The sequence below is a fragment of the Phyllosticta capitalensis genome (assembly GCF_038381095.1).
Source record: "Phyllosticta capitalensis strain CBS 128856 chromosome Unknown BKA78scaffold_9, whole genome shotgun sequence".
NCBI classification, from domain to species: Eukaryota; Fungi; Ascomycota; class Dothideomycetes; order Botryosphaeriales; family Phyllostictaceae; genus Phyllosticta; species Phyllosticta capitalensis.
The window spans coordinates 1,269,641-1,282,138 of record NW_027117447.1 but is presented as its reverse complement, the minus strand read 5'-3'; the positions used below and the strand labels follow the sequence as shown (position 1 = coordinate 1,282,138).

At 55.9% G+C, this 12,498-nt stretch overlaps 4 protein-coding genes across 4 annotated transcripts; 3 read left to right on the top strand and 1 right to left on the bottom strand.

Moving 5' to 3' along the window:
• Positions 1-255: 255 nt before the first annotated feature.
• Positions 256-2,872, top strand: BKA78DRAFT_256050 (uncharacterized protein; the record flags this gene model as incomplete). The annotated part of the gene is made up of 2 exons (XM_066885048.1): positions 256-422; positions 469-2,872. 2 exons carry the CDS (start codon positions 256-258, stop codon positions 2,870-2,872), a joined length of 2,571 nt encoding a protein of 856 aa, XP_066741323.1.
• A 739-nt stretch (positions 2,873-3,611) lies between these two features.
• Positions 3,612-5,722, top strand: BKA78DRAFT_188846 (aquaporin-like protein). The gene is made up of 3 exons (XM_066883544.1): positions 3,612-4,480; positions 4,531-4,757; positions 4,806-5,722. Exons 1-3 carry the CDS (start codon positions 3,832-3,834, stop codon positions 5,493-5,495), a joined length of 1,566 nt encoding a protein of 521 aa, XP_066741322.1. The 5' UTR covers positions 3,612-3,831; the 3' UTR covers positions 5,496-5,722.
• A 3,090-nt stretch (positions 5,723-8,812) lies between these two features.
• BKA78DRAFT_355554 (uncharacterized protein) lies at positions 8,813-9,784 on the top strand (the record flags this gene model as incomplete). Its single annotated transcript, XM_066891915.1, has 2 exons — positions 8,813-9,035; positions 9,138-9,784. 2 exons carry the CDS (start codon positions 8,813-8,815, stop codon positions 9,782-9,784), a joined length of 870 nt encoding a protein of 289 aa, XP_066741321.1.
• A 1,260-nt stretch (positions 9,785-11,044) lies between these two features.
• BKA78DRAFT_298381 (uncharacterized protein) lies at positions 11,045-11,900 on the bottom strand (the record flags this gene model as incomplete). The annotated part of the gene is made up of 2 exons (XM_066886905.1): positions 11,045-11,189; positions 11,239-11,900. The coding sequence occupies 2 exons, from the start codon at positions 11,898-11,900 to the stop codon at positions 11,045-11,047; spliced, it is 807 nt and encodes a 268-aa protein (XP_066741320.1).
• Positions 11,901-12,498: the final 598 nt, after the last annotated feature.

Below are 12,498 nucleotides of genomic sequence, written 5' to 3'. Positions count from 1 at the left end.
CGGGCGGGAAGAGGGCGCGGGAAGCGCCGCACTCAGTTTATGCGATTGGGCGCTCCCAGGTAAAGAAAGACGATCGACCCTCACCCGCCCCATCTGCTTGCGCAAGGCTGACCTGCTGGCCCTGATACCTCCGCGTGAACGCTTCCGTTGTCGATGCTGCGACACACACCATGGACGCTGCTGTCTCGCTAGCTCCCTTCTCCTTCTCCGCCCAACCACTCCCTCTCCCTGAGCAACCACCTCGTCCGCATGGCCATGGCCAGAAACTCCGCTGCGGACCCGGATCTCGACGCCGTACCCTCACGAGATAGCCGCATTTCCCTGGAAAAGACCTCGGACGCAAGCACATCTGACCCCTCGACCAAGGGGCAAGGTCGCGCAGGCCACCAGCGGTTTGTTGTCGCCGACAGCGTCGCTTTGAGGTAAGGAGCATGCTACTTCCAAGACATCATGTACCAACGCAGCCAGGTACCTCGAAGAAGACCCATCTACCGTCGTTCTTGACCGCCGGCGACAGCTCGAAGGCTATGAATGCTACATCGTGGAGCAATGGGCCTGCGACAGGTCCCACCCTACCTTTGTCATAACGACATATACTGGCGATCCGTCCCACAAAGTCATTGCGGCAGTCTTGAGCGTTCCCACGGACGAGAGCAAGTGGTCTTTGCGACTGCGGATATATTTCAAGTCGTTGAACCAGTATCATGCGCGACCAAAGGATACGCCGTTTGGGACGCTCATGATTACAAACCTGAGTGCTTTCCCCTCGTCGTTGACAGTCATACCGGTCCCAGATGGAGATGTCCGCAGGAATCGAGAGTCGTTCTTTGTGAATGAAAATTTGAAGAGATTGGGATGTTCTGGACGCGTGGGAATCACCCTGGCTGCCCCCAGTGGCGCAACGGAGACCAAATTTTACCAGCTGTACAGAATCAGCGAAAAGATACCCCTGGCTAGTGCTGTGATTGAGCTCGTCAAGCTGTGCCAAGTGGCTCTGGTGCTTTTTGGAAAGCTCGAGCCCGAGTACGCAGACGGATTGCTCTGCGACATTACCGAAAAGGCCATCAACGACTGGTGGGTTGGAATCGGGAATGAATACTACAATATTGAGCCGCACGATGGAATTCTCGGGCCCACCACCGTTGCTGCCTTGCTCGGGATGCTTTTGGGCGCACGGAATCGTCTTAACGCCTACGGCGCGCCAGTTTCAAAAGACGTGTTCGACGTTGAAAATACGAAGCGCGGCATTGCCTACTTTCAAAAAGCACAGAGGATCCCCAAGACGCGAAGACTTGATCGCAAAACACTCAGCCACCTCCATCGCGCAACCGCAAAGACTGCTAGCGGTGAAGGCTGGACAGTTCCACGTGCAGTAAAATCGACCGTCGCGGAGCTTAGCGGCAAAGGTGGTGAAATGGTCATGGACATTGTCACTGGGCGAGACAAGGCTGGTATTGCTGAAGTTGAGACAGTGGACATTGAAAGATTTGCCCAACTAATCTACGGCGAACGCGCCAAGTGGCTCTGGCACGGAAAACCACGAAAGCACCACGGGAACATGTTTAGCAGACTGCCCGATGAAGATCCTAAACAGAGTATCGCGACGGAAGATGACCAGGAACAAAAAGAGGCAGAGTCTGACGCAGGTCCATTGAAGAAACGGGAGACGGCGACTTTGGGAGACAAACATGGGGCGGATGATAAAGAGTCTCGCATCAGAAGAGCCACGGGCAAGTTGGGCGACGCTCGAAGCGGAATTGGAGGGCGAATAAAAGACGTGGTGGGGCGACGAGGTCACCAGCATAAGCATTCGAGGGCCGACAACGACAATTTCCCATACCTCGCCCGGGAACACAGTGAGGCTCTTCTCCGTCAGGCAAGCCATACTGAAGGCAACACTCCGTCGGAATCGACCCCACGGGAGTCGCTCGACCTTCCTAGCGCGTCAGAGGATGTCACTGCCGAAAAACCAAGGAAGCCTATGCCTCAGTTTGCGCGAGTTCTCTCTCAGACCCCTCTGGAATCACAGCCAAGTCTTTTCCACAGCAAAGAGGATTTACCAGCCGGCGATGAGCAACCAGAGCTAGATGCTCCTCTCGTCAACGAGAACCTAGTGTTGTCCCGCGCTGAGACGGTGGAAAACTCGATTGCAGGCTCGTTCTACCACGGCATTGATCTCGACGAGTTGTTTGAAGACAATCATCGCTACGACCCTGGAAAACTGCTCCTCCGTACCAACAGTCTTTCCAACTACGTGACGCATCGTGAGTATGAGCGTCACGGCGACGAGCGATGGCCGCGCCACATGTCGCTTAGCATTGCCGAAGAGAGCCTGTTTCGCTGGAGAAGCATCATCAATGACGACCGCGAAGACACACCCATGCCTGATCCGAAAAAGCAACTCATCCACGAGCAGCTCTTTTCCGAGGAAGCTCGCCATAATGGCGAGAAGCTCGCCCAAATCGGCAACGTGGTCAAGGCCTGGGTCGAAGAGCGCATCAACCACGTGCAAGAGCTCAATGTCATGGCCGAGCGTGACCAGCAAGAGCTCGAAGAGATTTACTATCCCAGGTTGGAAGAATACCAGAGGTTGAACAAGGATGCAAAAGCTTTGATCTCTCAAGAGCGGGAAGGTCTGCAAGAGCAGATAAAAGACATTGAGACGCTGGGGGCGAAACTGGAGTATGAGATGAATGCATTGCGCGGCAAGGTGGAAGACGTTGGGGACGCAGTCACAGAATTCGAAAGGCAGGTCCTTGTCGTCGAGGACATGGTTCAGATTCTCGAGGACCAGTGCAAGCCAAAAGAAGGGTGGTTGAAGTGGATCTGCAGGACACTAATTGGGCAAAATGCGCCTGCAGCAGAAAAGTGAAGTGGTTGGTTGCTCAGTCGAGTTGCCGAGACACCGTTGGCGGTCACTGGGAAGCCTGCAGGGTCCAGCAGGGAATGATCTTTATCCGCACCGCTCCCCACCACCAGTATGCACTTGTTCACGACCAACGGTTTGGTGTGTGGTTGTCGGATTTGATCAATTGGCCAAGACTTTACTGATTTTGCATAGGTCAAAAGCTGACCATCATGAAACTGCCTGCCGCCAAAGCATCCTTCCAATTTACCATGGAGAATAACGGCCAGACTCTTTCACATGGCAGGCCACTTGTCTGGGGGCACGCACACAAGCCACCCTGTGGCTTCAAGCGCTGAATCTGGACTGACGTCTGCCAATGATGAAATACTCAACCTTACAATTCAACACCTGAGTACCGCCAAGGGATTCCTGGGCCAACCAGCGGGGGCGGAGGGCTGCCATCAAACACGGGGGCGACTGAACCAGCGCGTGAGAGTTTCGCCAACCCGGCTAGCCTCGCCCATCCCTCACCAACGGCCCTAAGCTTGCGTATGACAACCGGGAGTGCCGCGGGGCAGCCTCTGGTTCGGCGTGCCCTTGGGAACTTTTGATTCGAACAGCATGTCCCCGTCGGGCGGCTCAGCGGCAAGCGGCATTATCCCTACGGCTCTGCCGATTATCTGCATGTCCCAGCCCCTTGCGGCGGACGCTCCATCAGTTTTAGGATGCGATCGTAACGAACCGCGCCTCATGGACATGATCGAGATGAAATTTCCCTGCCGTCTGGCTGGAATGTCCAGAAACACGGCTCAACTAGGCAGGGAAGGTGAAAGAAAAGGCTAGCGAGCGCGTCCCTGGTAATATCAATCCGGTTGTTACGTAGAGCCAAGCCCAGGACAAGTCAAATATGATTGTTGCCCTCTCCTGCCATCATTCTCATCTCTTGCGCAGTACAGAAACATGCGTGTTCCAGGACGGTAATCATGGCGTCAGACCAACCACCGCAACTACCAATATACTATGGCGAACGAACAGCAGATGGCCGCATCATCAAGAGACCATCGGTAGACCCCGAAGGCACTGAACCTCTGGGGTCACCGCCTGCGCGAACAAGCACCGAGGAACAGTTCCCAAGAACAACCGCCGGAGCCACCGTCCGAGACACCCAAGTACCCGACGTCGAGTCGGCATCCGACGTCTTCAATCAAGGACCCCGACAACCGCCCTCAGCCGTCCAACGATGGGGCACGCTGGGCGAAGGCCGCGCCGTCGACAGCAGAGCCTGGCGCAACACGGCCGCCAGCCGGCGGCGGTTGAATGACGAGTACTACCTCCCCGAATACGGCGGCCGCGGGTACGTCGAGTACGACGACGACGTGCCGCTGCGCCGCGCTGGCTCGAGGTCCTATGCCACCCTCAGGGAGACGCGAAGCGGGCCGTTGGCGTATCGCGGCGGCAGTCTCGCGGATAGGGCGCGCATGGGCGACGGACCTCCGCCCTCGCGCCCTGTCACGGCGCGAATCTACTCGGAAGACGACGACCCGTATCGTGGTGAGGGAGGCGGACGCGGACCGCCCGACGACATGATGCGGTTGCCCATGATGTGGTGGATGAATTCCTCAGCTAAGAATCGTAAGTCACCTCCAAATGGTGAAACTCGAAAATTGCTGATGTGGTTGAAGACTTCGTTGCCTGCCTGGGCGAGTTCTTCGGCACTTTTTTGTTTCTCTTCTTCGGCTTCGCGGGCGCTACGACGGCCAGTAATGGCAACCCTAAGGATCCAGTGACAGGTGACCCGCTGTCGTTCAACCCGGCCGTCTATCTGTACATTGCCTTTTCGTTTGGCTTTGGGCTGCTCGTCGCCGCGTGGATTTTCTATCGCATTTCCGGTAGCCTCTTTAACCCGGCTGTAAGTGACCCACTCGCCCCTGAAATCACTTCGTGCTAACTCTACCAGATCACTCTGGGCATGGTACTCGTCCGCGCTCTGACAGTTACGCGTGGAATCCTCGTCGCCGTAGCACAGCTGCTCGGTGGCATCTTCGCCGCCTTCATGGTGTCGGTCCTGTACCCCGGCGATTTCAACGTACGGACAACGCTTGCATCCAACACATCGACAGCACGCGGCGTCTTCATCGAAGCAGTCGGGACGTCGCTCCTCGTCTTCACAGTCTTCATGCTCGCCAAAGAAAAACACAAAGCCACCTACGTGGCGCCCGTCGGCATCGGACTGGCGCTCTTCGTGATCCACCTGGGGACCCTCTACTACACGGGGACCAGCGTCAACCCAGCCCGCAGCTTCGGGCCGTGCGTCATCAACGGGAAGTTCGACGCCGAGCACTGGATCTACTGGGTGGGGCCGGCGCTGGGCGCGCTGTTTGCCTATCTCTTCTTCACCTTCATCAAGGTGCTCGAGTACGAGACGGCCAACCCGGGTCAGGACGCCGCCTACCCCGAAGAGGAGAAGGAGACGGCGGCACTGCTCAAGGAGAAGCGCAGTATGGGCAGCATGCGCGTGCGCCAGCGCTTCGACTCGCTCAAGGGGCAGAGTGGCGGTGGCGGTAATCGGGAGGGTACGGGGACGGCAGGCACGGCTGCCCCGACCGTCACGTCCGAGCAGCAGTTTACAACAAAATACCCCGAATGACTCGCAGCGCGCGTGCTGGGGCGGCGCGGAGGCGGTGGCGAGGGCGCGGTCAAGTTTGAGGACGCAGACGCAGACATGGAGAGCGGTGTCGCGGTGCACGGGAGCGCCGAAGCCGTCGAGTTGGACGAGCAGCTTCGGCGCCACAGCCGCGGCGGCGCGATGAACCCGTCACCGGAAAGGGGCGGTGGTGGTGGTGGTGGTGGCGTTGACGAGGTCGAGGGCTACGAGACGGCTGAAGAGGGCGACCGCGACGGCAATAAGCGGAGGTCGGGAGTCTCAGCACGCGTCGGACAGCAGTTCAGGAAGCGCTTCTCGTCGAAGCGCGATAGTAGGAGCAGTGCAAAGATGGAGACGGTCGAGGTGGTGGAGATTGATGAGAAGGGGAAGGAACAGCTGCAGGAGAGGAGTCAGGGGCAGCAGCAGGGGCAGAGCCGTGGGTCGGTGGGCAAGGCGTTATAGGCAAGGTGAATGATGGGTACTTCGTTGTCGTTGCGATATCAGTGAATCATTAGCTTGTATTGGTCTTGCCTGCTGCTTCTTCAAAGGCATCGAGTGTCTGTTTCGTGTGTTTTCTGTCATTTGGTTTGACGCTGTTGCGTAGTGTGGTGTGTCTACTGTTCCGAGCTCTATCTCCTGATATCTTGAGATGGGCATTTCGATTTTTCTGAAAGATCCCTCATTGTTGTATGTTTATATCAAGAAGATCGTGCAGTACCACAGGTCGTCTCTTCAAAGCTCAAAAGAGAGGTATGGGACACATAATGGCGTTGTCACAATCAATTCATCTGCTTCATTCAACTACCAAATCTACACCGCCAACTTGATTATTCGTATCCGCCCCAGTGTTTGGGGACCACCACCCGTGCCAGAAAACAAGCTTGAAAAGATGCTGCGAAATAAGCATACCTTTTCTTCCTCACCGACGGTCCAAGGACCCGACCCACCAACCCGTTCACCAACCACCCTGACCGCACATCCGCTGCCACATCTGCCTGGGTCTGTCGTGCTGGTGTTGCCGTCTCCGGAAGTCGTAATTGCCCATCTGGTTCCCCAACCACTTTGTTTTCCAGATATGTCCCGTCTCTGGCCCGTCTTGTCGGTCTGGAACATCTCAGTCTGGTTATGCCGTCCATTTACGTATCTCATCTTCCTTGTGCGTGAAGCCACCAAGCCCCCCGACTATGTACCTATCTACAGTTGATACAGGCGGTAGCGAGTCGCAAGAGGAGAGATGGGAGCAGGAAAAGGAGGAAGCGGCTGTACTGTTTGTACACGGATCCTCGCATGGCGTCGTTGTCCAGCCCCATGCATCCATCCTTCAGCATTTAGAGGAGGAAGTGGCTGTACTTTCCCAAAGCGCTCGCTACTATTCGCGCCTATTTGACACTGCCAACGAAGGATTCCCGCGCGCCCGTTTCCTTTGCCGAGTGCCACCTACGAAACACCCACAATCTTATCCAGCACTTCTGAACTACAGGCTACTTTAGCGAAAGGAGCGGGATCCTCAATGGCAGCGGGCGGAAGCAAGAAACCTTGAATTTTGACAGGAGGCTGGACTGGACCCCACGGGCGTCACCACCACCCACATCACGCCAAGCAAAATGCCTGCACCGCTCGACCCAAGAAAACGGTCCGTGGGTGGATGGGTCGGCAGTCGGAGCTGAATAACGAAAAGAAGGTTATTAGATGGACGGCGTAGGGATGAACGGGAAGAGGTGCCGCAGGCTCCCGTCCGCCTGGCCGGCGCAGCGGGCTCCGCCTCCATGGAGGAAGGGGGCGGAGATGGATGGAGATGGGAAAGTCGCCGCGGTTCTGGAATTCTGGAAGGTGAGTCGAATGCTGTACTGTAGATGCTAGTGTGTGAGACGCAGAATGGGCTTTCTGCATAGTCGCTAAAATCTCGACTGTCGAATTCACCCGCCGCTGTCTTCCACGTCAACACTTCTCTTCTCCGCGCTACATTCGCATAGTCGCCGCTCTCGCCTCCACAAGACCAATGTAATCGGCGATGTACTGCTACAGTTGGTGAAGAGAGAACGGAGCCAAGGCCGACCTTTTCGCGCCTGGATTCCTTGCATGAGGATTGCAAATTGGTTGGGGTACACCTATGGGTATGCCTTCCTTGGAGCGTGGTTTCAGAGATGCTATGGTGCAGGAGGGACGGCAGGGGTGATGGATGCGTGGGTAGGTGGAGTGGGTGTTGGTCAGTGGGTGGTTTCCTGGGCTGTTGGTGGCTCCTTCCGAGTGGACTGTACATGAACTGTCGCTTGCTCGGTGGTGGCCGTGGGATGGTCGTTGGGCATGTGAGAAGCGGATTTCATGGTGTTGTGTTGGCTGCGGCTGCTGGCTGGGTGTTGTTGTTTTGTGAGGCGCGAGTGGAGAGACTTGTCGTGTTGGTATTGAACCAGTCGATCTGTTTCTGCCTACAGCAACACTATTATGCGGACTTGTCATGAGGACCTGTAGTTCTCCCTGGCCTGGAAACCGTGAGTTGCTGTCTACAGTGTGCTGGCAAGCCAACAGTCAGAGAGCCGTCGTGGACTTGGGCGATTCGCCTGCTGTGGTGTGGTAGGCGCTAGTTGGCGCCCATCCAGGGTTTTGAGAGGCACAGCTCAAGGAATCCATTCGCAGTCGACCTGACGATGACTTGATAACTCCTGAGGACTTGAAAATTGTCATGATGGTGGCTTGGGCAGTCGGAGCCATGACCTATGAGGCTGAAATAGGATGCAAGGAACGGCAGTCGGCAGGGCTGGATTGTGACTTGTGGCGGTGAAGTCGAAGTTGACTTTTTGTCGCCCCCACATTCACAACCCCAGACCCACTGTTTGAATGCGCCGATGCATCTCTGTGGCTCCGTCGCACAAACCCTTCCAATGACGACCGTCTTGCTCGAATCGTCGCGCCTCGGCTTATCTCACTTTTTTCAACTGCGCCTCAAGCCAACATTTGCGCTTTCTTTGTCAAGCAGCCTGATTGAGGAGGAATGACTGCTCCTCCTCGTACCACTACAGTACAAATACTCGTCCACCATCCGACAAGCTCGCGTCCCCCGCATCTGCGCCTTTGACATCATCCATCACCACTTCAGCTTTCCGCTTGCATAGCGTCATACATCATCGTCAACCACATCACCATCTTAAAACCAATACCGTCTCACATTTCGCATACGCTTGCAGACACCTCCCGGCCTCCCTCAGCCACCTCCGCGCACAACTCAACATCGACATATCCACTTTTCGGCCGCCGCGCATAATCGCAATCTTCAGCTTTCCGCCTGCCTTTCTGAAGCCATCCCCGGCGCCACACTTCTAACCATGAAGTTTTTCCACAATCTCTGCGTCTTGGCCGTTGCCTGTGCCACAACTGCCTCCGCCCTCTCGGTCCCGCGCGATACTCATGCCCTCGCTCTGCGCGACGAAGATGCTTTGAACGACGTTCTGGGTCCGCGCGCAGCAGACGTCATACATGCGAATGCGCTCGAGAAGCGCAAGGGAGGCGGAGGTCGCGGCGGCGGCAGCAGCAGTAGCGGCGGCGGAAGTACGTTGGCACCCCATTGCGCGCACAGCCTCTCCATCTTCATCCCCTCTCCCATCATCGCCATCACACCCATCACCACCCACCCTCACTAACACTCCACAGAATCAGGCGGCAGTTCCGGCAGCTCCAGCTCGGGCCGCACATCATCGAGCTCCAACACCGGCGGTAGTACCAAGAGCGGCTCCGGACGCACACCCGCATACGGCGGCGGGCGTTACTATGCCGGCGGCGCCGCAGTGCCGTACGCAGCAGGCTCGCGTAGTGCGCTGGGCCTCGTGCCGTTTCTCTTGCCCTTGACCGCGCTGGCCTTCATCCCGCTGCTGGCATGGGGCTGGGCGTCGGGACTGGGCGGCTACCAGTACGCATACACGCACCCGTACAGCTTCCACAACCGCAGCGCGGACGCCAACAACAACAACAACGCGACAAACACGACCCTGCCTGTGGTGTGCTACTGCCAGCAGTACACGACGTGCGGCTGCGACGACAACACGGACTCGGCGTATTTTGACAGTTTGGTCGGCAACGGCAGCTACGCCGGCCTCAACAAGAGCGTCGTCGACGTGGCCCGCGTCAACGGCTCCGACACGCTCATCCTCAACGGCGTCCTGCCAAACGGCACCACGGCCGCCGGCGGCAGCGACTCGGCCGCGGGCCCGGGCGCTTTTGCCAACGTTGTTGTGAGCGGTTGGCTTGGTTGGGCGGCGTATGCCGCGTTGGTGTGCGGCGCTGTTGCTGTGGGTTTGTAGGTTTGGACTGGCGTGTTGGGTACTCCCTCCGCCTTTTTCTATTATTGTCTTTGGACGACTTTTTGCGATTTTTCCCTACGCGGCTCGAGCGTTGTCTTGTCTTTTTGGTAGTACCCCCCCCCCCCCCCCCCCCCTTTTTTTTTTTTTTTTCCTTTTTGCGCAAGGCATGGACGGATGGATGGACAGACAAGAGACGGTTTATATCCTGGTGGGCAGAAGACAAACGGGACGGACGGCGTTGTTGGCACTTTTTCATTCACATCTGGGTTGGTTGGTTTCGTTTCGTTTCGAGGCAGGGGCTCTGGTTCGGGTTCGCGTGGGCAAGAGGGGCTGCGTACAACACGAATAGGGGCCGGAGGTAGAGACGGAGCATCATCTTGCATTGATCGGGCAGGGCAGGGCAGAGCATATCACATCCGCTTGGTTTGGTTTGGATTGGTTGGGGTTGGGAGAAGGCAGAGAGAGTAGTTGGATTGCAGTGACAGGGCTACCTTAGTGTGCAAACGATAGGTAGTATAGTGGTACGTAGCGTAGTGTCTTATCAATCACTCAACAATACCATTCATACTGATCTGTCGGGAGGGTTCTGTGTTTGACTGGTACCTTTCGAGAGACCGGCTTGAAGTTATGAAGGGCGTTGTTAGTACTAGCGAGGTCTTTTCCATCAGTATCTATAGTCCGAAAGGAGTCTGTCTGTTGACCATCGGGTAGGTGGATGGGATGGGATGGCAACGAAAGCTTGCCATTCACACACAAACAGATGCTGGTTTTGGGTTTCAAAAGACGCGTCACGCGGTCGACTGACGGTCGTAGGATGCATGTCACGACTCACGGAAGAAAGAGTGGGAGAAGCCGGAGCTCTTCTATTGGGCACGACATATTTCCTGGGGGGGTGCAAGTCATGATCCGCCTCCTTCCTGCTTTGGGTTTCTGTGACGAGTCTGTTGCTGCTCCTCTGAGCTTTTGGCCGTTAAAAAAAATTGGCCTTGATGATGTGCCATGCAAGCTGCAAATTTGGTGGAGAAATTTGGTGGAGTACAACGGGTGAACCCCCTTCGACCCTTTCCTGCCTCGAGTATCTGTCAAGTAGCCATGTGCCCTTTGAGTTGGGTGGATGCAGTTGGGTTCCTCTCATCCTCCACCTACCTTGAGTGTCTGTGAAGTAGTTATTGTGGCTCTGATCTCCTGATTGCGAATACCCCTGAGGATGCGCGGTAGCATCGTGTGGCGTAAGAGCGAAGTCCGCCGAGCCAGCAAGCTTCAATTGTTCAATTCCATATCCTTTTGTTCCGATATTTCTTGGGGTGTTGTGACTTTCAAACCCGGTCTTCTTCTAGTAGCAGCGGCATTGGTTCTGTGGTTGTGACGGCGGATGTAATAGTGGTAGCCATTACGAATTTCCAGGCTTATCCGAGTTCATAGAGAAGTGGGCTTCGAACAAAGTATCGACGTACTGTTCAAAGGTGTAGTTTTTGTCGTCTTTGAAGCCGAGCACGGTGTATTTGTGCCACGCCAAATCGAAGTGAGACTTGAGTGCAACAATTCTCCAATCCCTTTCGCCGTCGCCGTTCTGGGCATTGCTCTTCGAAGGACTCGCGCCGCGATTGACCATCGACATGAACTTGGGGAAGAACGTGGCGAAGGTTTCTCCCTCTTCCTTTTGGCAATGTTCCATCTCGTATGTCGCAAGCTGCGGATCGCCGTGTCGGTAGACGAAGTCAAGTTCAGAAAGAGCATCTTCAAGAGTGAGGATGTTTTTATCCTCCCACGCCTTTCCGCGCCCGTCGTAGCAGTACTTGTCTCTGAGGATCTCGAAAGGAGTGCCGCTGATGTGACGCATCAAGTAGCTGATCTTGCGCTCGTCACAGTTGAACGACGCAGGGTCGTCGTCGAACTTTCCAAGGATGCACTCTTTCCAATGTGCGTAGAGGCTGGCGTTGCCATCAAAGTGAGGCTCGTGCACGTCAATGGCTTCAAGGCGCGAGATCTTCCAGTCCTTCTTTCTGATGTCTCCCTCGAGCTTCGCGATGCGCTTTTCCACTTTGTCGAGTGAATGCTGCAAATCAGCTTTCGTTGGCGATGGAGGCGAGGTACTTTCATCTCCAGACAAAGACATATCTCAAGAACGTTATGCTGAGTGCTTTGAATGTAGAGACTGGTGCCTGGCTCTGTGTGGTCCGTAATGAAGCTCTGGCCTGGTGGGAGAGCAGGTACAGAAATTGAGAGTTCTCAGCAGGCTTTGGAAGAGCTGGGCGGTCGATTCGTTGATCCACCCGATCGGAAGTTCAGGAGAGTGGCAGGTTTTGTAGATGTTGAGCGGGGACGCAGCTCTTGGGGTGAGGTTCTTGTGACGCCTGCAAAAGGCCGGGCTGCCGTCTGAATGATGCAGCGGGATGGAAGTGCGGAAAGCTGGTGGATACCGCAGAATTCGAGGAACGATGGCTCTCTTGAAGTGGTGTTGTTTGGTTTTGGTGGGCCCACGTCGAGCGGAGTGCATTTGCGCGCCGGCAGATGGTGCTTTCCCTTTCCATTTGCTCCAAGCACCAGTGGTAGGTGCCCCCCAAATCAACCGCTGAAGCGGTCACACGAACTAGCTTCCAATCTCATGAATCTCTGTGTGCCTGCACTCGTGATGATGCAGCTGACAGCTTGAGGACAATGTGCTCTGCTTCCGTCAAGACGAGTCGCAGTCCAGCCTCAAAAGCTCCCCATCC